General features: G+C 40.4%; 1 protein-coding gene across 2 annotated transcripts in view; it reads left to right on the top strand.

Moving 5' to 3' along the window:
* si:ch211-159i8.4 (matrix-remodeling-associated protein 5) overlaps positions 1 to 19,336 on the top strand; it is a 39,859-nt gene extending 20,523 nt beyond the window's left edge. Inside the window, exons 7-17 of one of the 2 annotated variants that reach the window (XM_061901653.1) lie at positions 475 to 3,351; positions 4,384 to 4,565; positions 11,083 to 11,362; positions 11,504 to 11,647; positions 11,836 to 12,354; positions 12,442 to 12,613; positions 12,722 to 12,982; positions 13,100 to 13,226; positions 13,345 to 13,425; positions 13,623 to 14,769; positions 14,852 to 19,336. In XM_061901653.1, coding sequence (XP_061757637.1) covers positions 475 to 3,351; positions 4,384 to 4,565; positions 11,083 to 11,362; positions 11,504 to 11,647; positions 11,836 to 12,354; positions 12,442 to 12,613; positions 12,722 to 12,982; positions 13,100 to 13,226; positions 13,345 to 13,425; positions 13,623 to 14,769; positions 14,852 to 15,405 — 6,344 coding nt within the window. In that variant the 3' untranslated portion in view covers positions 15,406 to 19,336. Of the gene's footprint in view, positions 1 to 474; positions 3,352 to 4,383; positions 4,566 to 11,082; positions 11,363 to 11,449; positions 11,648 to 11,835; positions 12,355 to 12,441; positions 12,614 to 12,721; positions 12,983 to 13,099; positions 13,227 to 13,344; positions 13,426 to 13,622; positions 14,770 to 14,851 lie in introns of both variants that reach the window. The other variant, XM_061901652.1, reaches the window with a different exon arrangement.
* Positions 19,337 to 22,210: the final 2,874 nt, after the last annotated feature.

Genomic DNA, 22,210 nt, shown 5'->3' with positions numbered 1-22,210 from the left:
TGACAGGAACTAAAAACAGGAAATACTAAACACACACAGAGGAAAAACTAAAACACAAACAAACTGCCAGTAGCAAGCCTGACATGAGGATTTTGAATGTACTATACGGGGCATCACCACGGAGACAGTCTAATTTACTGCAGATTCTTGTAATCATGTGTGTCATCATCTTCGTGCCATGTGTTCAAACATGCCGGAGACATCTACCACTTTGAATGGGATTTTTATAAGCAGGCGTGCAGTTAGTCTACATCGACACCATTTTTTTCCCTCATAATTTCTGCATTCTCCACTCATGAAGACCGAGAAATTTAACAGCACTGCGTTCACTCTCAATATAGTAATGATTATTTTCCCAACTTGTGTTTTACTGGATTAACTATCCTGCTTTTCAGGATATGAAAATCCCATAAATTTCATCCAAAATGTGCACTCTTGATGTCCGCACCCATTCTGTCCTTTATTTGTTTCCAGGTGTAATAAAGTGTAAAAAGGAACGTGAAACGAGCACAGTTGAGACTTGTCCTCAGTGCTTCTCACCTCAGCCATTAAATGGTACCCTCTTGATTGGGTTAACTGAAGACCAGCTGACCTGTGATAGACCAGCTCTTCAATCTTCCCTGAAACTGTGGGACAACCCAGTGTGGGCGGAATCTGATGCAGAGCCTGATCTCCCATACACCCGGGACCTTGAAAAGCCCTTAGGCGATCTAAGTTTTTCTCTATCGGATACCCATGGAAATAATGCTCACGTGGTGTGTGATGTGCGCCACCCAGGAGACAGTTCACCTATAAGTTGGACAGTGAATACACGGACAGCACAAGGGTTGTCTGTTAATGTATCTTTGGCAACCATCCTTGAGTGTGAGATTGATCGGGAAAAATTACAAAACCTATGGCAATTGGTTGCATATTACTATGAAAGCCCTGCTGTCTTGGAGAGAGGTCAACAAAGACAAACAAACAGCAGCAGAACAACTTATCAATACTTCCAAATTGCAAATGAGAATTCTCCTTATTTTACAGACTTAAAGGGTTATTTAGTGGCAGAGCCTGCATGGCTGCTTCAACACAAAGTCACTTTAAAGCTTAATCGAATGCTAACAACAACCAAAAAACTAGTGATGGATTTTACTACAGTTATCACCAGGCATATTAACAGCCAAAGAGGGCAGCAAGACAACTCTGACCTTACTTCTTCTTGGGCAATGATTCAACGTGGAACTGCAGGGCGTGTGAAGACTGCTTTGGAGGGCTCAGAGGTTCACCTTCAATGCAGTGTTGTCACTTCACACCAGGAAGTAAAAATGGAGTGGATGCTTCCCGATTTGTCTATTGTGGAGAGCTTGAGTGATAAAGTCAAAATTGATGACAAAGGGGACCTTGTGATAATGAATGCATCACAATCCGACTCTGGTCTCTACCACTGTATGATCAGAACAAAAACTGGTGTGGATTTGATGTCTCTGAGGCTTACTGTCAAAGAACGAATGCTGAGCCCGACTGCTTTCAATGGCCAGAAAATCACAGTTGAAAAGGGAGGTTCAATCGCTCTCGCATGTGAAGTAACATCAGTGCAACCCAGTCAAACTGTTTGGTACATGCCGAAAAACAAAGTTCTTACACCTACACAAAAGACAAGAAATGCAGCAGTAATGGAGAATGGTACTTTGGTGGTGAGGAAGTTGATGGAAGAAGATTCAGGGGAATACAGTTGTTTGGCCTCGAATCTCTATGGAGTTGACATGCTGTCACATATAGTGGAAGTCACAGGGGAAAAGGTATCCCATAACTCTAAAGTAGAGACAGAAACGGAGCAGCAAACCTTAAAAACTGATGAGGAAGAGGGTTCAGCAGTGGATTACCAGGAAACAGTTTGGCGTTTCGTGACACAAGTTCCAATAATAGAAAAACCGCAAAAGAATCCTGGAAAAAATAAAATCCAAAGGAAAGATTTTAATGTAAAGAAACTAGATCCAAATTACTGGGCAGAGGTTTTGGCTAACGCCAACGCTAAATTACCCATTTCACAGGCTTCAGAGTTGCCACTACCAGATCCCACCACTCTAATTGTCCCAACTAGTTTGACGAACCCTGCAACTACCCCTCCCTCCTATACAATAGCCAACAATTTCCCCATCACAACAATTTCTGAATTTGGGATTGAGCCAACAGCTTTATTGTTAGAAACACAACCAAAAACTTTGGTGACCTCACCTGCTAGAAGCACAGAGACATCCCATCAGCAGGTTAATGGGATTACAGAACAAAACAACGATGTAACAATTATTGCTACACAAGTTGCAAAAGGTGCTAATATATCATTTGGTGACAGGAATAAGAAATTTGTTCCTGGCAGCCCAAATCGGAGAAGGCCACCTTTTAGGCGTAGAAAACCTCAAATGAGACGAATTAACCACAATCTAAAGCCACTTCGTCCATCATCAAACATGCTCAAATCTACAGTTCCCCCACCAACAATCACAACAACTCCTACTAGAGTCACTACCACCACCAAAGATAGGCCAACACCTTCACTAACTACAGTCACTTACTACTACCAAGCAGGGGAAGACAAAGTCAAGGAAAAATCTGATTATAAGGATAGTGGTGGTTTAGATGAAAACAAAGAATCAAACATTGAAACTCATACTGTTCAGGATTTCGGAAGTAAATTTACCAAATTGCACTCAGTTGCGGAAAAAGAAGCCAAATTACCTATTTCTGCAGAAGCACATACTTTACCTAACCTGAAAGCAAAGACAAAAGTTACTTCTCTACCAACCAATATGAATGAAGAAACAGAGGAATTTGGTAGAATTAAAAAAATATCACAAGGGAAGAGGTTGCATATTCTGGAAGAACAAGGAGAGACTGGGGGAATGAACAGAAATATTGAGAAAGTCAAAGAATCTGAAAATGTGCTGGTCACTCAGAGTTACAATATACGGCGTAACCTTATTTCAACAATCCACACACCAAAGTCAAACTATCATCCTTCACTGGAACAGACAAGTACTTCATCATCCAAAGTGATAACTTCACATTTAAACGAAGACAAAATTAAAGAGGACAACATCCACGAGGAAAATAAAAAGGTGAATGGAGCAATAATAAAGCCTGAAATCCCCTACGTTCCTGTAGTGCAGCCGATTCACCCCTGGCTGCACCAGTACAATCAAGAACAAGAGCAACAAAAATCTACACAGGTGCCACAAACACACAAAGACAGATACCCAGAAAAACGGAAAGAAGTGAATCTCAGTAACCGCCCGTTGCCGCCTCGCATTGCACCAACTTCACATTGGTCTTCAAATCATCGTCCCCATCCTGCGTATCCTCCTTGGCAAGGTAAGTACATCTAAGTTCAACAACAATATAAACACAACACTTCAGTTTTTGCTCTGATTTTCATTAAGCGAAACCCAAGAAACTAAAAGGTTTTTTATGTACAAAAGGCCTATCTCTTGTATGTACTGTTTACCATTTGCCACTTGATCCACTGATATGACATCAGCCAACTACTCACCCACACATCTGTCATCCACAAGTCTGCCATACACACATTTGCCATCTGCCCTTAACAGTGAAAACAGGGATTTATCTGTAAAGAGAACACCTCCACCCCAAGTGGCAAACGCCGTCAAATGATAGTATTTGTCTACTCAGGTCAGTTACAACAACCAAGGGCAGGCAGGTTGTGATCCTGATGAGTACGAAAAAACACATTTCGGAAAAATTGCAGGTCAGGGTTTCTGACAAATTTTGTAGAAATGATTTGGTTATGAAAATTATTTATTGTAGCAGATGTCAGGTAGCTGGACTTAAACTCTGGTGGTTGATATTGGCAGGAAAGATGTTGGAAGTGGAGGCCCAGGGCTGATGTGCTTATTACACATTGTATGCAGTTGTGAAGTCGATTGAATAAACTGCTTAAATTCTCTAAATCACTTTTGGAGACAGTTTAAGGTAGAAAAGGGAACATTAAATTTGCGGGCAACAGCTCTAGTGGTCATTCTTGCAGTCAGCACGCCTACTGCAACACTTGCAACATCTGTGGCATTGACCCTTGTAAAAAAACTGCACATTGTGGAGCCAACCCTCAAGCACACTAGAGCAACCATCATGCTGTCAAATAAGCATTTTGATTTTTTAAAAGTGATAAGTACAAGTGCTCACTAACATTAACACAGATTTGTAAACAATATTTGAGAGAAATAGGCCTTTTGTTTCTTTATGGAAAAAAATACAACAATTGTGTAGCAAGGACATTTTAGAGAGTACATTTTCATTGTTTGTTTTTGGATATAATTAAGATATGTTGGAAATTCAGTGCATACAGTATAAAATGTACATAATGCAAGATCTACTTCCTTTTTCAAGGTGCTGTGCCACGTATTGTGCCCACACAACAAACAAGACCTTTCCCCTATCCTCGGGGTCAAAACCCAGTTGCTACTAACAGACCAGAAATCATAGCTGAAACAGTGAAGCCCACACCCACTCATGGAGCCCAACTTAGAGATCAATTGTTACTATCAAGGCTTAGGAACAGATACAGACAGGTAAGATGTTTAGTAGTAGTAGTTTCATGCAAACAATAAATTGTTTAACTGTCTACATTCTGAGAGCTCGAGTAAAGAACAAACATACTGGGCACCAATATTTACCATTGACTTTTTGTCATTTTGATGCAGTAAAACACTTAGCTTAGCAACTGAACCGATTTAAAGGGGAACAGTATCACAATTTCAGAAGGGTTAAAACCAATAAACATCATTTCCCAGTGGCTTATTTAATTTTTCTAAGTTTTTTTCAAAATTGTACCCGTCCCGGAATATCCCTGAAAAAAGCTTTAAAGTGCCTGATTTTCGCCATCTGTGAAGCCACTGTCTATATCCCTGTGACGTCACATAGCGATGCCAATACAAACAGATGGTGGATAGCACAGCAAGATATAGCGACATTAGCTCGGATTCAGACTCGGATTTCAGCGGCTTAAGCGATTCAAGCAATTACGCATGTATTGAAACGGATGGTTGGAGTATAGAGGCAGATAGCGAAAACGAAATTGAAGAAGAAACTGAAGCTATTGAGCGAATAGCTATTGACGCTATTTGGCCATGTTTGCCTTAGCATCGCCGGTAAAATGTGCAGACCAACGATCGGAAGTTTCGCATCTTGTGACACTGGATCAACTTAAATCCGTTGATTGGTAAGGGTTTGTTTGGCATTAAATGTGGGTTGAAGGTAACACTGGATGCAAATACAGCTACAAATGTACATACAGCTAGCCTAAATAGCATGTTAGCGTCGATTAGCTGGCAGTCATGCCGCGACCAAATATGTCTGATTAGCACATAAGTCAATAACATCAACAAAACTCACCTTTGTGATTTTGTTGACTTTATCATTGGGAATACATCTGCTTTGAGTGTCGCAGGATATCCAGACATTCTTGCCATCTCTGTGCCATCTCTGTCGTAGCATCGCCGGTAAAAACCAAACGAGGGACTTTCGCATCTCTTGACACTGGAGCAACTTAAATCTGTCGATTTGTAAGTCTTTGTTTGGCATTAAATGTGGATGGAGGGAAAGGCTGGATGCAAATATAGCTACAAATGAGGCATAACGATGCAATATGTATGTACAGCTAGCCTAAATAGCATGTTAGCATCGATTAGCATGCCGTGCTAATCGATGCACATTCTACGTAAATCAACTTGAATCCGTCCCTGATCGTGTTGTCACACCCTCCGACAACACACCGACGAAACATGATGTCTCCAAGGTACCGGAAACAGTCGGAAAAACGAAAAATAACAGAGCTGATTTGACTTGCTGCGTGCAATGTGGTGGAGAAAATGGCGTTGACTACCTAGGTGACGTCACGTTCTGATGTCATCGCTCCGAGACCGATAAATAGAAAGGCGTTTAATTCACCAAAATTCACCCAGTTAGACTTCGGAAATCGGTTAAAAAAATATATGGTATTTTTTCTGCAACATCAAGGTATATATTGACGCTTACATAGGTCTGGTGATATCAATCAATCAATCAATGTTTATTTATATAGCGCCAAATCACAAATGTCTCAAAGGACTGCACAAATCATTACGACTACGACATCCTCGGAAGAACCCACAAAAGGGCAAGGAAAACTCACACCCAGTGGGCAGGGAAAATTCTCATCCAGTGGGACGCCAGTGACAATGCTGACTATGAGAAACCTTGGAGAGGACCTCAGATGTGGGCAACCCCCCCCTTCTAGGGGACCGAAAGCAATGGATGTCGAGCGGGTCTAACATGATACTGTGAAAGTTCAATCCATAGTGGCTCCAACACAGCCGCGAGAGTTCAGTTCAAGACGGATCCGAGACAGCAGCGAGAGTCCCGTCCACAGGAAACCATCCCAAGCGCAGGCGGATCAGCAGCGTAGAGATGTCCCCAACCGATACACAGGCGAGCGGTCCATCCTGGGTCCCGACGAACGGTCCATCCTAAGTCCCGACTCTGGACAGCCAGTACTTCATCCATGGCCATCGGACCGGACCCCCTCTACAAGCGAGGGGGGGACATAGGAGAAAAAAGAAAAGAAGCAGCAGATCAACTGGTCTAAAAAGGAGGTCTATTTAAAGGCTAGAGCATACAGATGAGTTTTAAGGTGAGACTTAAATGCTTCTACTGAGGTAGCATCTCGAACTGTTACCGGGAGGGCATTCCAGAGTCCTGAAGCCCGAACGGAAAACGCTCTATAGCCCGCAGACATTTTTTGGGGCTCTAGGAATCACTAATAAGCCGGAGTCTTTTGAACGCAGATTTCTTGCCGGGACATATGGTACAATACAATCGGCAAGATAGGATGGAGCTAGACCGTGTAGTATTTTATACGTAAGTAGTAGAACCTTAAAGTCACATCTTTAGTGCACAGGAAGCCAGTGCAGGTGAGCCAGTACAGGCGTAATGTGATCAAACTTTCTTGTTCTTGTCAAAAGTCTAGCAGCCGCATTTTGTAGCAACTGTAATCTTTTAATGCTAGACATGGGGAGACCCGAAAATAATACGTTACAGTAATCGAGACGAGATGTAACAAACACATGGATAATGATCTCGGCGTCTTTAGTGGACAAAATGGAGCGAATTTTAGCGATATTACGGAGATGAAAGAAGGCCGTTTTAGTAACGCTTTTAATGTGTGACTCAAAGGAGAGAGTTGGGTCAAAGATAATACCCAGATTTTTTACCGTGTCGCCTTGTTTAATTGTTTGGTTGTCAAATGTTAAAGTTGTATTATTAAATAGAGGTCGGTGTCTAGCAGGACCGATATTCAGCATTTCCGTTTTTTTGGTGTTAAGTTGCAAAAAATTAGCGGACATCCATTGTTTAATTTCATGAAGACACGCCTCCAGCTGACTACAGTCCGGCGTGTTGGTCAGCTTTAGGGGCATGTAGAGTTGGGTGTCATCAGCATTGCAGTGAAAGCTAACACCGTATTTGCGTATGACGTCACCCAGCGGCAGCATGTAGATGCTGAAGAGTACAGGGCCAAGGACCGAACCCTGGGGAACTCCACACGTTACCTTAACATAGTCCGAGGTCATACTGTTATGGGAGAGGCACTGCACCCTGTCAGTAAGATAAGAGTTAAACCAAGACAGGGCTGAGTCCGACATACCAATTCGTGTTTTGATACACTCTAATAAAATATTATGATCGACGGTATCAAAGGCAGCGCTAAGATCGAGGAGCAGCAACATAGATGACGCATCAGAATCCATCGTTAGCAATAGATCATTAGTCAATTTTGCGAGGGCTGTCTCAGTAGAGTGATTTGCCCTGAAACCGGATTGAAAGGTTTCACATAGATTGTTAGACGCTAAGTGTTCATTTAGCTGCTCTGCAACAATTTTTTCGAGGATTTTCGAAATAAAGGGAAGGTGAGACACCGGTCTGTAGTTTACCATGAGGTCAGGATCGAGGTTAGGTCTTTTAAGGAGAGGATGAATAACCGCTTTTTTGAATGCTAGGGGAACAGTGCCCGAGGAAAGTGATAAGTTTATAATATTTAGCACTGATGGACCTAATAATACAAAAAGCTCCTTGATAAGTTTCCCAGGAAGTGGGTCAAGTAAACATGTTGTTTGTTTTATTCCATTTACACGTTGTAACAATTCTTCTAATGTCATTTCATCAAAACGAGAGAAACTATTTTGGATATTTGCAGTATCCGCCGTATATACAGTCGTATCTGTGTTAATTGAACCCAGTTGTAGCTGGGACGCATTGTCTTTAATCTCCTTTCTAATAAGTTCAATTTTCTTATTAAAGAACTTCATAAAGTCATCTGCCGAATGGGTCAAGCTACTGGAAGGAGTTTCTTGTTGGGTTAGCGATGCTACTGTACAAAACAAACATTTTGGATCGTTTTTATTAATGCGGATGAGATTTGAGTAATAATTACTTTTAGCTAAGGTAAGCATGCGTTTATAAGTTATTAAACTATCACTCCATGCTTGATGCTGCACCTCAAGTTTAGTCGTGCGCCATTTGCGTTCCAGCGTTCTACATAATAATTTCTGAGCTCTAGTTTCTTCAGTAAACCATGGCGTACGCCTTTTTGGAGCCTTTTTTAACTTCAGCGGTGCGTTTCGCGCAGGGCGTTGTTAAAGTTGTTAGTGAGGTTATCAATAGAGCCCACATACTTTGGGAATGGTGCCATTACCGAGGGCAGCAGGCCAGCAAGAGTCGTTTTTATAAGGTAATGATCGGAGATTACTTTAGTATACGGGAGTATGATAACTTTGGAAACGGTGATACCTCTCACAAGCACTAGGTCTATCGTATTACCGCTGCGATGCGTCGGTTCATTTATTATTTGTGTAAGACCACAGCTATCAATTATAGTCTGGAGCGCCACGCACGGTGGGTCAAATGGGGTATTCATATGGATATTAAAGTCCCCCATTATAATTATAATTATAATCACTAAATCAGCAACAAACTCTGAGAATTCACTAATAAAGTCCGAATAGGGCCCTGGGGGGCAGTAGATAACAGCCAGGCACAGAGGCAACGGTGTGGCAGAGTTCATAGAAAGCATCTCAAATTATTTATATTTATTATTTAAGTTAGGACTAAAGTTAAAGTTTTCGTTGTATATTAGTGCGACCCCCCCCCCCCCCCTCCCCTTTTAAGGGGACGGGCAATATGCGCATTCGTATAGTTAGGAGGGGATGCCTCATTTATCGCAAAAAAGTCGTCTGGTTTAAGCCAGGTTTCGCTAAGACCGATGACGTTAAGGTTGTTGTCTCTAATGACCTCATTAACTAATAACGTTTTGGGAGACAAAGATCTGATGTTTAGAAAGCCCATATTATAGGTAGTGGGCTGTTTTGCTGTTTTAAGGAGTTGTTGATAAAATTATCCGTAGTAGCAATATTAATAATGTTGTGTTTATTATGCGCAGTGTACTTAAAATAATTACGACCATATCTAGGAATTGATGTGACGGGAATTTTCAGATTGTCTACTTGGTGCTGCGATAAACTGAACGCATCATAATTTGCCACCTCAGTAGAACGCATGTCTAACTCTGACGTAGTCATAGTCATAGCAGAAAAAACATTATGTGAGTTGTGTATTATTCTAAGAAAATTGCTATGTGTACAGGGATCATCCAGCCTGGCGCTGGCTAGTTCTAACTTAACTGACTCCATACCCAGGCTAGCAGGCTCTGTAATTGCCTGTGACCGGGCTTGCTCTAGTGCAGTTAGTCAAATGTGGCTCAATGCGAAATCTATGTTCCGAGACAAGAGGATAGCGCCTTCCTGGTTAGGGTGAAGGCCGTCTCTCCTCAGCAAGCCAGGTTTGCCCCAGAAAGAGGGCCAATTATCAATAAACGTAAATCCCTGTTGTCTACAGAAGCTATCCAGCCACTTGTTAAGAGAGACTAATCTGCTATATCTCTCATCATTGCTAATGTTCCCCTTTAATTAGCAGGATTACAGAAAAATACAAAACCATAACTAAACGAACCATAATGTTTGGGGGGGGGGGTCTAGTGATGCATGGTCCACAAAAGAACCTATACACTATGGATAAGAGTCAAGATAAAACTCAAAGTAAAAAAAAAAATTTACATTTGCCATCGTCCGTGAATGAAGTAGCCTGCTAATAGCGACCGGAATGAGAATCAGCACCTCCAAGTCCGAGTCCATGGTTCTCGCCCGGAAAAGGGTGGAATGCCATCTCCGGGTTGGGGAGGAGACCCTGCCCCAAGTGGAGGAGTTCAAATACCTAGGAGTTTTGTTCACGAGTGAGGGAAGAGTGGATCGCGAGATCGACAGGCGGATCGGTGCGGCGTCTTCAGTAATGCGGACGTTGTACCGATCCGTTGTGGTGAAGAAGGAGCTGAGCCGCAAGGCAAAGCTCTCAATTTACCGGTCGATCTACGTTCCCATCCTCACCTATGGTCATGAGCTTTGGGTCATGACCGAAAGGATAAGATCATGGGTACAAGCGGCCGAAATGAGTTTCCTCCGCCGTGTGGCGGGGCTCTCCCTTGGAGATAGGGTGAGAAGCTCTGCCATCCGGGAGGGACTCAAAGTAAAGTCGCTGCTCCTTCACATCGAGAGGAGCCAGATGAGGTGGTTCGGGCATCTGGTCAGGATGCCACCCGAACGCCTCCCTAGGGAGGTGTTTAGGGCACGTCCAACCGGTAGGAGGCCACGGGGAAGACCCAGGACACGTTGGGAAGACTATGTCTCCCGGCTGGCCTGGGAACGCCTCGGGATCCCCCGGGAAGAGCTAGACGAAGTGGCTGGGGAGAGGGAAGTCTGGGTTTCCCTGCTTAGGCTGTTGCCCCCGCGACCCAACCTCGGATAAGCGGAAGATGATGGATGGATGGATATCATTAACATATCATTGCTAAAACAACACATAAAATAGTGACTCATGATTTTTGCACAAAACTTTGTGTGGATCTAGTTGTTGTTTTTTCTGCAATAAATGTGCATAATATCAGTGATCAAGTATTTATTATGGGTCTAAATGTGTCAAAATGTTTCTACTACCTTTTTTCAGGCATATATTGATCGTCTCACACAGCTTGGAAAGATAGTGACACCAAAACCACGCATAAACTACAACAATCCTGTTAAGTCAATTCAACCCAGTCCCATACCTCTGAACCCGGTCAGAGCCTTTCTTCCAAGACCACAAGCACCAACCCCCTCGTATAACCTGCAACCTCCAAACATTGTTAAAACCACAGAATCCTCATTATCTGGGTTCAATTCGACCCTTCATTCTTACCAACCTACCACCACACGATTACAGCACGGAGGTCAGAGGCCTGTTCAAGGTAGGTATCAACAGTAAACTTAAAAGTATTCTTTAAAATGAAAATATTCTATTACTTTTCAAATGAAACTGCCAAATGTGTCTTTAGCTGGAATTGGATCTCAACATCCAACTGCTTTACCTCATTACCAATTGGTGTTAGGAGCCGGAGCTGGTGGGGCAAAACCCCGCATCACCACAGTAAACAAAGCCAGCATGTCGGTGCTGGCAGAGGGTGACGCTTTTCTACATTGTAAAGCAGCAGGGAATCCTGAACCTAGAATCGCATGGACAAAATTATCGACAGGTAATATACTAAAATGAGAAAGGAATTATTTTTTAGATGAGATGGGAAGGCATCTGCAATCTTTAATTAACTTTGGAATATTAACACACTATATGCTTAAAGAGGAAAGCTTTGTCAGGACGTGAACGTTGTGGCTATATCAAATGTGGTTAGTCTTTCATTTTGTTCCTTTTGGGCTCTTTCCTCAGGAGTCACCATACCAGCCAACACCATGCATGGCTCCCGGTTTGAAGTCTTCAAAAATGGAACTTTTGTAATTAACGCCGTCCAACTTCAGGACAGAGGCCAGTACCTCTGCACTGCCCAGAATATGTTTGGATCAGATCGTATGGTGATCACATTATCAGTCCAGACTGAGGCCCCGAAGATTCAACCACCCAGGTCTACGGAAATAGCAATATACCTAGGAAAGAGTGTGACCCTTGAATGTCTTTCTTCTGGAAAACCCCCAGCCGACATTTCCTGGATTCTGCCAGATGGAACATTTGTTCGCGAAATTGGGATTGTTCGTTCGCCACTTTCTCAAATTTTACTGCTTGAGAATGGCACGTTGCAAATGCAGTCAACTAATTTCTCCAGTAAAGGGGACTATAAATGTATTGCAAGCAACGCAGCAGGAGCTGATACAATCACTTATCATCTTCATGTTGCAGCTTTGCCTCCAAGCATTAGTGAAACTGCAACTGACACTGTGATCATTCCGGAAGGTATTCCACAAATAAAACAAACACATCTAAAACATTCAAGTCAATACCCCTCAATTGGTAACTAAGTAACTAATTACATCTACACAGGCAGGAGTATATATGTCCATTGTTCCATGAAGGGTGAACCTTTTCCTACTTTGAAGTGGACACTGCCATCAGGAGTCCATGTGAAGCCATCACAGTTCCTGGGACATAGGCTCTTTGTCTTTCCCAATGGGACACTGTATGTGAAAAATGTCTCGCCAGCTGATGCAGGGAGGTATGAGATGTATTCTGCATGTTTTAATTAACCATCTCTATTAGTGTATTTATTCATATATTAGTTGGTTGCAAGATTGGTGACAGTAAAGTTACTGTCTCCTCACAGGTACGAGTGTTTAGCTGCAAACACTGTGGGCATTGCCAAAAGAACTGTGTGGCTTGAAGTGAGGGCTGATGGCTCCTCAGATATCCGCCATCCTCCTGTTCCATTCCCCCCTACTCACCACCATGCTGTTCCATCCCGCCAGCATTCAGTCTCAGCTATGTATGGTTCTGCTGTTTACTTACACTGTCCAGAGTCTAGTGGATACCCAAGAGGAACCATCTGGCAGCTACCTTCCAAAACCATCGTGGAGCATCGATACAGGTCACAGAGATGTTCAAAGCGAGACTTGATAAATCACCACTCAACATTTTGAGGTGGTTTTACAACCAAGTTACTGCTTTAATCCTCAACTAATTTCTCCCTTCCATCTGCCTCCAGTCCGGAGAGACCAATTAAAGTTTTCCGGAATGGGACTCTGAGGATACTTCAGTTAACAGAGTTAGACGGTGGAAATTATCTGTGTGTCTTTCAGCGACCCAATGGAGAGGACGTGGAGCTCTTTCGGGTATAATCACAGCCGATAAAGACTCTGGGCAGATCACTTTCACTTAACATGCAGTAGTGGGAGTAGACAATGTGAAACAGAATGCAGTGTACCTCACTCATACATATTTTTGTATCAGGTGGATGTCTTGATGACGCCGCCCAGAATAAAGCATGTGAGAACAACGCAACCAAAAGTCAACTTTGGAGAAAATGTCCAGGTATCACATTTATTGTCTTGATTCAAAAAAAAAGATACAGCAAAATGCATTTTTATAGGCGTTTGCTTTGCAAGGAGCCCATCTTATTATTGTATTTTATTTTTATATTTGACAGATATTTTTACTGCAGTTAAAGGCAGGTTAAAACAATAAATTAATCCGGAGGCTCCTAATGTTTGGTTTTGTATTTTCCCTAGGTGGACTGTGTTGCAACAGGCCTTCCAGATCCAGACGTCTCTTGGAGCCTACCAGATGGAACACTAATCAACAATGCCCTTCAGTCTGATGACAGTGGCTATCGCAACCGCCGATATGTTATTTTTGGCAACGGAACATTACTTCTCCATCAAATGGGCAAAAAAGATGAGGGTGACTACACCTGTTATGCAAAGAATAAACTGGGTAAAGATGAGAGAAAAGTTAATGTTAAAATTGGACCAAATGCTCCTAGAATTACCTTAAAATCTCAGTCTGTGGTGACTGTGAATTATGGAGATTTAGCTCAGTTGAGCTGTCAAGCAACAGGTGAACCAACACCAAGGATTGTTTGGATCTCACCACGAAATGATGTGATCCAAATGTCATCAGACAAGTTTGACATTTTGGAAAATGGAATGTTAGTGGTGAAAAGAGTAACGTTAGCTGATGAAGGGAAATATGCGTGTGTGGCACAAAATTCTGCTGGTGATGATGTTAAAAACATAATTCTTGAAATTGAATCCCGGGAACCCTTTATTAATGGCAAAAAAGGGAAGAGTGAAAAGCATGTTGAAGGCATTTCTTATCAAACAGTGCTGTTAGACTGCAAGGTGAAAGGGAAACCTATGCCTAAGGTTTGGTGGGTTACCCCCTACGGCCACTCCCTCCAAACGTCCTACCTCAGTGGTCGCTTCCAAGTCCACCAAAATGGCAGTTTGGAGGTAAGAGGGGTAAGGAAAACAGATAAAGGAAGGTACATGTGTCTGGCCAAAAACCATTTAGGCGAAGCATCATTGGTTGTTGAATTAGATGTGGTGCCAATAGCTGAGAAGCCAAGTTTTGCTGTTCCCAATATTGAAATCATATCAATACAACAATATGGCAAAGAATTGCACCTGCAGTGCCCTGCCCGTGGCAAGCCAAATCCAGAGTTTATATGGGTGCTACCTAATGGGACAATGTTGATGCCTGGTGTTAGACTGCAACGGTTTACCCACCATCAGGGTAACGGCACTCTGTGGATCTCACAGCTGGCTGCAATCGATAAGGGAGTATACAGGTGTCTAGCAAAGAATGTGGCGGGGCAAGCAGAGAAGCGTTATGCACTCGAAGCAGGCAGGAAGCCAACGATCAGAGGACCAACAAGTAAAGTATACATTTATAGTACATGTATTTATTATCTTAATGCTAAATCCCCTCTTAGTACTGTTGTATTTTCAATTTCCAGGTGGGATAACGATTACCTACGGCCAAACTCTCAACTTGCATTGCACTGTGGATGGCTGGCCACAGGCGTCAATCACATGGACCCTACCCAATGGCTTCACTTTGGATAAACCTCAGTCTATTGGTCGAGTTACATTCCTTGCTAATGGAACCCTCCAGATGAGGCAGATTGCTACTTTTGACAAAGGGCCATATACATGCAAAGCATCTAATGCATTTGGCTCATCAACATTGTCATATCCTGTCACAGTACTGGTTCATCCACCACGCGTCACCAGTATGCTGCCCTCTATCACCAGCGCCAGCAGAGGATCACCAGTGAGGTTAAATTGTGTTGCAACTGGTGTTCCCAAGCCAGAAATTTCCTGGACTTTACCTGGCCGTACTACATTGGTTCCACATAACCGCTACATTGTGCAAGGAGGAATACACATGACAGAGGACGGTAGTCTGGTCATTCAGAACCCTGTGCTCATGAACTCTGGTATCTATAAATGCAATGCTAAAAATGCCCTCGGAACAGATTTTAAGAGTACATACCTTCAAGTGATCTGAGTGACAAGATTGGTCTCTTATTCTGGGACTGCAAGGTTGAGGAAATCTCCCGCAGGATTAAGACTGGATTATTTGTCCATAAGGATGTAAGTATCAATTTATTATGCTACCATGAAGATACCCTGGACACAAACAACTGGCTGTATAGCTGTAGGCAGCCACACACTTTGCATTTTAATTGTATTATTTAGTCCTTACCACATTTTAAAATGCATCGGACACATTACGTCAACCACTTACCTCTGGCTACATTATAGCTTTGAATCACTTGTCTGTTCAATAAAAGTATACTTTTATATGAAGATGGTATTGTAAGAATGGACCTGTCTTGTAATAACATGTACCCGTTTGATGTAGTATTACTTCAGGGACCATTCATAATTGTCCTGTACATGGTAGAAACTCTAATACTCATACTGTATGTTTGCATATACAGTCGGGCAAAAAAGTATTTAGTCAGCCTCTGATTGTGCAAGTTCTCCCACTTAAAATGATGACAGAGGTCTGTAATTTTCATCATAGGTACACTTCAACTGTGAGAGACAGAATGTGAAAAGGAATTCACATTGTAGGAATTTTAAAGAATTTATTTGTAAATTATGGTGGAAAATAAGTAACACGACGAGTTGAGTTTATACCAAAAAGTTATATTTTGGTTTCATCTGACCACATGACATTCTCCCAATCCTCTGCTGTATCATCCATGTATCCATTTTGGTATAAACTCAACTCGTCGTGTTTGGAGGAAGAAGAATACTGAGTTGCATCCCAAGAACACCACACCTACTGTGAAGCATGGGGGTGGAAACATCATGCTTAAGGGGCTGTTTTTCTGCTAAAGGGACAGGACGATTGATCCGTGTTAAGGAAAGAATGAATGAGGCCATGTATTGTGAGATTTTGAGCCAAAACCTCCTTCCATCAGTGAGAGCTTTGAATGGTTGATCAAATACTTATTTTACAAATAAATTCTTTAAAATTCTTACAATGTGAATTCCTGGATTTTTTTTTCACATTCTGTCTCTCACAGTTGAAGTGTACCTATGATGAAAATTACAGACCTCTGTCATAATTTTAAGTGGGAGAACTTGCACAATCGGTGGCTGACTAAATACTTTTTTGCCCCACTGTAAATTAGTATTTACATTAGAGGCATTTATCCATGTGCAAAAAGTTTGGAAAAGAGCACGGATAAAAAGTAAGCAAAGCAATGTGTAGTAATTTTAGAAATTAAATTATAAAGATTGAACCTTAAGGAGAGTGCAGTACTCCTCTTTTTCAATCACACTACTCATGTGCCTTATGGAAAAATACGTAATACCAGATTATCGATCTTTCAACAGAAGTACTTAACAAAGGCACAGATCAAATATGCCTATAATATAAAATTTTAATATATGAAAGTAAATACATTCTTAAAATGATCCAAGTTGTCTTATTTAGCGATTTTGGAGGCTTGGGAGCTATAATGACAGTGATGATGCAATATGGTTTACATTGTTATTGAAACTTCCATATGAAAAGAAGTTATGTTTCACAAAGCCTACTCAGTTAGGTAATTCTCAGATTACTCCTTTGTAACTATTTCACTTTGAGGATTAAATGTTTGGAAGCATTGTTTAGATTTGTTAGATACATTGTAAAGACAATAGCTGTGTCCCAATTCAGGGTCTGCATCCTTTGAAGGGCGAATTTGAAAGCCGCTTACGTCACAACGCTGCGCGAAGGCTGTCCCAATTCGTTTAAATCGAAGGCTCCTCCAAATGCAGCCGACGAATGCGCCCTCCTTTTCTCAGTATTCGGAGGATGCACCATGACTATCCTTCGTAGCCTCACATAATATCCCAAGATGCTTTGCGCACCTTTGTTCTCCGCAGGCTAGACTGTCCGTTTTAACAACGGGTGACGCATCCTTCAGAGGTGCCTTCGAAGGTCCAGCCTTCTGAGGCTGCGTAGGCCGGATCCTCCAAAGCAGGGGTCACCAACCTTTTTGAAACCAAGAGCTACTTCTTGGGTACTGATTGATGCAAAGGGCTACCAGTTTGATACACACTTTAAAAAATTGCCAGAAATAGCCAATTTACTCAATTTACCTTTAATAAATAAATATATATATTAAAAAATGGGTATTTCCGTCTGTCATTTCGTCGTACATTTGTTTTCCTTTTACGGAAGGTATTTGTAGAGAATAAATGATTAAAAAAACACTTAATTGAACGGTATAAAATAGAGGAAAACAGAAAAAAAATGAAAATTAAATTTTGAAACATAGTTTATCTTCAATTTCGACTCTTTAAAATTCAAAATTCAACCGAAAAAATAAAGAGAAAAACAAGCTAATTCGAATCTTTTTGAAAAAATAAAAAAAATAATTAATGGAACATCATTAGTAAGTTTTCCTGATTAAGATTAATTTTAGAATTTTGATGACATGTTTTAAATAGGTTAAATCCAACCTGCATTTTGATGGAGTATATAACAAATTGGACCAAGCTATATTTCTAACAAAGACAAATATTTATTTGTTCTAGATTTCCAGAACAAAATTTTAAAAATAAATTCAAAAGACTTTGAAATAAGATTTAAATTTGATTCTAAAGATTTTCTAGATTTGCTAGAATATTTTTTTTAAATTTTAATCATAATAAGTTTGAAGAAATGTTTCACAAATATTCTTTGTCGAAAAAACAGAAGCTAAAATGAAGAATTAAACTAAAATGTATTCATTATTCTTTACAAAAAAAATACTTGAACATTGATTTAAATTGTCAGAAAAGAAGAGGAAGGAATTTAAAAGGTAAAAAGGTATATGTGTTTAAAAATCCTAAAATCATTTTTAAGGTTGTATTTGTTCTCCAAAAATGTCTTTCTGAAAGTTATAAGAAGCATAGTAAAAAAATAAATGAGTTTATTTAAACAAGTGAAGACCAAGTCTTTAAAATATTTTCTTGGATTTTCAAATTCTATTTGAGTTTTGTTTCTCTTAGAATTAAAAATGTCGAGCAAAGCGAGACCAGCTTGCAAGTAAATAAATCAAATTTAAAATAGAGACAGCTCACTGGTAAGTGCTGCTATTTGCGCTATTTTTAGAACAGGCCAGAGGGCTGCTCATCTGGTGCTTACGGGCACCGCGTTGGTGACCCCTGCTCTAAAGGATGCAGACCCTGATTTGGGACACAGGTATTGATACCTTAAAATGTTATTTTGGATGTATTATTACTATATGTATGTTTATAGGTGACCATTTAGCTGATGATTAGTTAATGCAAAAGAGGTTTGCTGGAGACATATATTCTCATGGAGAGCAACTCACCAGTCAGAAGTTAGCAGTTGTAATTCAACACACATACGGACAATTCACTTTACTAGTGCACATACAGTAATTCTTACTGTAATAATTCAACTTTCTCTAAGTTTGCCATTTACTATCCATCCATCCATTTTACAAGGCTTGTCCCTTTTGGAGTCGCGGAGGGTGCTGATGCCTATTACTAATGTTCCAATAATCTGAAAAGTAATGCAATTATAATCAAACTGCATGGGCCAAGTTGGGAAGTGATAAGGAGATTTGGCTAAAATGAAACATGTTTTGCATTAGCATGCTAACTGTGATCATTACATTAAATTGTATTGTTTACATATTGTAACCATCAAACCATTTTAGATGGTACTATATATTACTTAGTATATACATATATAGGCGCCGGCGCCCCCCGCGACCCCAGAAGGGAATAAGCGGTAGGAAATGGATGGATGGATACTTAGTATATACATGATGATTAAAAAATGCTATTGTTTGAGGTTGTAGAAATTGAATCACATTCTATCTTATGTTTGTTTTGCAGCTAATCAGCCATAACGGATACCTTTTATGCTGTATTATTGAGCCATTTTCTTTACATGAAAGAATAAATCAATTTGATGTGTTGTACCCAGATGTGAATATGTAAATGCATGCTATATTTTCCACCAGAATGTGAATGTCTCACTCTGTCTCACATCCAGACAAATGAGTCTTTGACTACAGAAAAAGGCAGCTTTGTCAAACACAAATGTTAGGATTGTTCTTCACATCCCGTGTTTGCCGTGCATGTGTGTGGGAGTGGGAGATTATGTTTGTCGCTTTGAGAAAAAGAGTATGTGCAAAATAGATTGTGTCTGTCTGAGGGATCGTTCGCCACCGTGAGTGTGTGTTTTGTGTGTAGAACAAAGACACTGCCATAGTAACAAAAAATGAGGGAACGTGAGTGTGTAATATCAAATCCAATTTTCTGTTACATTGAAAGAAAAAACATTTAAATGTCTGGCACCATTTTTTTAATCCCTAAAATTTTATAAATGCCGAGTTACACAGATTGTGTGTCTTGTACCTTTTCCAAGTTGTATTCTACATTCTTGAAATGTTTTCCAGTCAAAGTGCACAAGGCTTAGACTATTTTGACAGAAAACTGGTAGTTATTATTTAATTCAGTGACGTGCGGTGAGGTTCATGGCTGGTGAGGCACTGACTTCATCACAGTCAGATTTACAAACATATGAACCCTAAAGAGTATCTTATTCACCATTTGATTGGCAGCAGTTAACGGGTTATGTTTAAAAGCTCATACCAGCATTCTTTGCACATACAAACTGTAGCACACAAAAAAGCACATTTAATAAAAAAACACGTTATTATGGTCTTATCTTACTTATACGTAAATGAAGTCCATGCGCCGCTCCTTCTGAACTAAATCATCGATAACTTGTTTATAGAAGTCTTCCTTATCTTTCTTCAGTTTTAAAAGTCTCTCTGTCTCGGTGGAGATCACTGTCTGAAGCAAACCTTTTAGCTCCGGCGTTGGTCTTCTTTTAATTATTACCTCCTGCTTCGATTGAAAGTCCAGTTTAGAAAACTGTTTTATTTTCGATATGTAATCATCCATGTTAAAAGTCCAGGGGAGAGGAAAAAATTAAGATAAACGATCGCTACCGCTGCACTTGACTTGCTAATAACTGTAGCTTGTTGTCACTTATTCTGCAGCCGAGTAATCGCAAGAATGATCCCTGGGATCACTAGCGCCTTCTAGCACCATGAGGCGGGAGAACAGGTGCCTCACACAGGGCGTCTTCGCAGCCGTTTTATGATTGCTCAGCACAAGAAATACGTTACACACATACAGTTGTTGGCAAAATACACTCTACATTATATACCTCGGCTAACTAAACCATGGAAATGTATAATATAATTCATATAGCAATACGGTCTCACTGCACAGCAGTTAGCCGAGTCATTGCGCAATCCATGGGATGCTCAACTGGCTGCTGACTCAACGCAAATCTCTACTCAGTATTTGAACGGCAAATGTGAAAATTCAGCGATTTTGAATAAAAATTATCCAAAAAGGGTGAAGTTAAATGGAAAATAACTTTATAAAGTATAATCACTGGATACATATAACAATCTAATTAATTTATTTTCTGTTTACATTTTTTTTCTTTCCATGATGGCACGTGAGGCACTGCCTCCCCTGACTGCACATCACTGATTTAATCAGTAACCTAATTGATCTTTTGATAACTGACTGGCAATAATTTACATAGAGATTGATGACTTTACCCTCAGTCTGTGCTGACCAGGGGTAAGTAGTAATGCGCTACATTTACTCCGTTACATTTACTTAAGTAACTTTTTGGATAAATTGCACTTGTCAGAATAGTTTTATCGGAACATACTTTTTACTTTTACTTGAATATTTCTGTGGAGAAGAAACATTACTGTTTACACTTCAACTAAAATGTGATCTTTATCAGACTCCAGTATAAACAACTTCACATGTACAGTCGGTGTGAAGATAGAAGAAACAGAATAGTTTTATAAATCAGACTAATTTAGTGCATGGGAACATATTGACAATTAAAAAGGTACAACGTCAGAAAAGGCAGCACAAATCTTTCTAATTACTTACAAATTATGAAAAATAAAATGTATGTCATGCGATGTCATGTATGTCAGTATACATGTTCACATTTCAGTCTACAAGAATTACTCTTCCAGCCAGACTAAAAGACATTCCGTAAATTGTATATATATTTTTTTATGTTCTACACATGCAATAACAACTCTCGGGCACACACTCACACTAACTACGGTTGTAGTCCAAGAACAAGTGAAATATAGCTATTAAGTAAACCAGAAGTTACTCACAAGTTACTAAGTGCTTAAGTACTTTTTTCACGGAATACATACTTACTCTTACTCAAGTAATTATTCAGATGACTACTTTTTACTTTTACTTGAGTCATATTACTCTAAAGTCATAGTACTCTTAATTTAGTACATTTTTTAGCTATCCACCCACCCCTGCTGTTGGCTATATATTACTCAACACTTACACTCACTTACTGCCTCTGACAGAGTGCAATGTTAACTTGCAAATATGAGCAGTACTAAAATGCACAACATATTTTTCAAAGGGGAGTTCACTGAGTATTAAAGCATGTTAGCCTTAATCAGGTGTGGAATCTGACAACACTGCAATCCTGTGCATTGAGGCCATGTTGCTTCATGGAATGCGATGATATGAGCACCTAATCACATCACATGGCTAGATTGTGTGAGAACTCCGTTTGCACTTTCTGTTGAGGCTGCAGTATCATAAATGTATCATCAATACTCCAATTGCATAGTGCATTTCAGTGTTTGATGAATAGTGTGTGCATTTGCTCGACACCGTGCAGTGTGGTTCTATACAGCTGCAAACAACAAAAGCAAGCATACTGTTATTGTACAGGAAAAATAAATATATACTGAACATTGTTGAATTGC

The sequence above is a fragment of the Nerophis ophidion genome, linkage group LG05 (assembly GCF_033978795.1).
Source record: "Nerophis ophidion isolate RoL-2023_Sa linkage group LG05, RoL_Noph_v1.0, whole genome shotgun sequence".
In the NCBI taxonomy this organism is placed as follows: Eukaryota; Metazoa; Chordata; class Actinopteri; order Syngnathiformes; family Syngnathidae; genus Nerophis; species Nerophis ophidion.
This window is presented reverse-complemented; position numbering and strand designations above follow the sequence as displayed.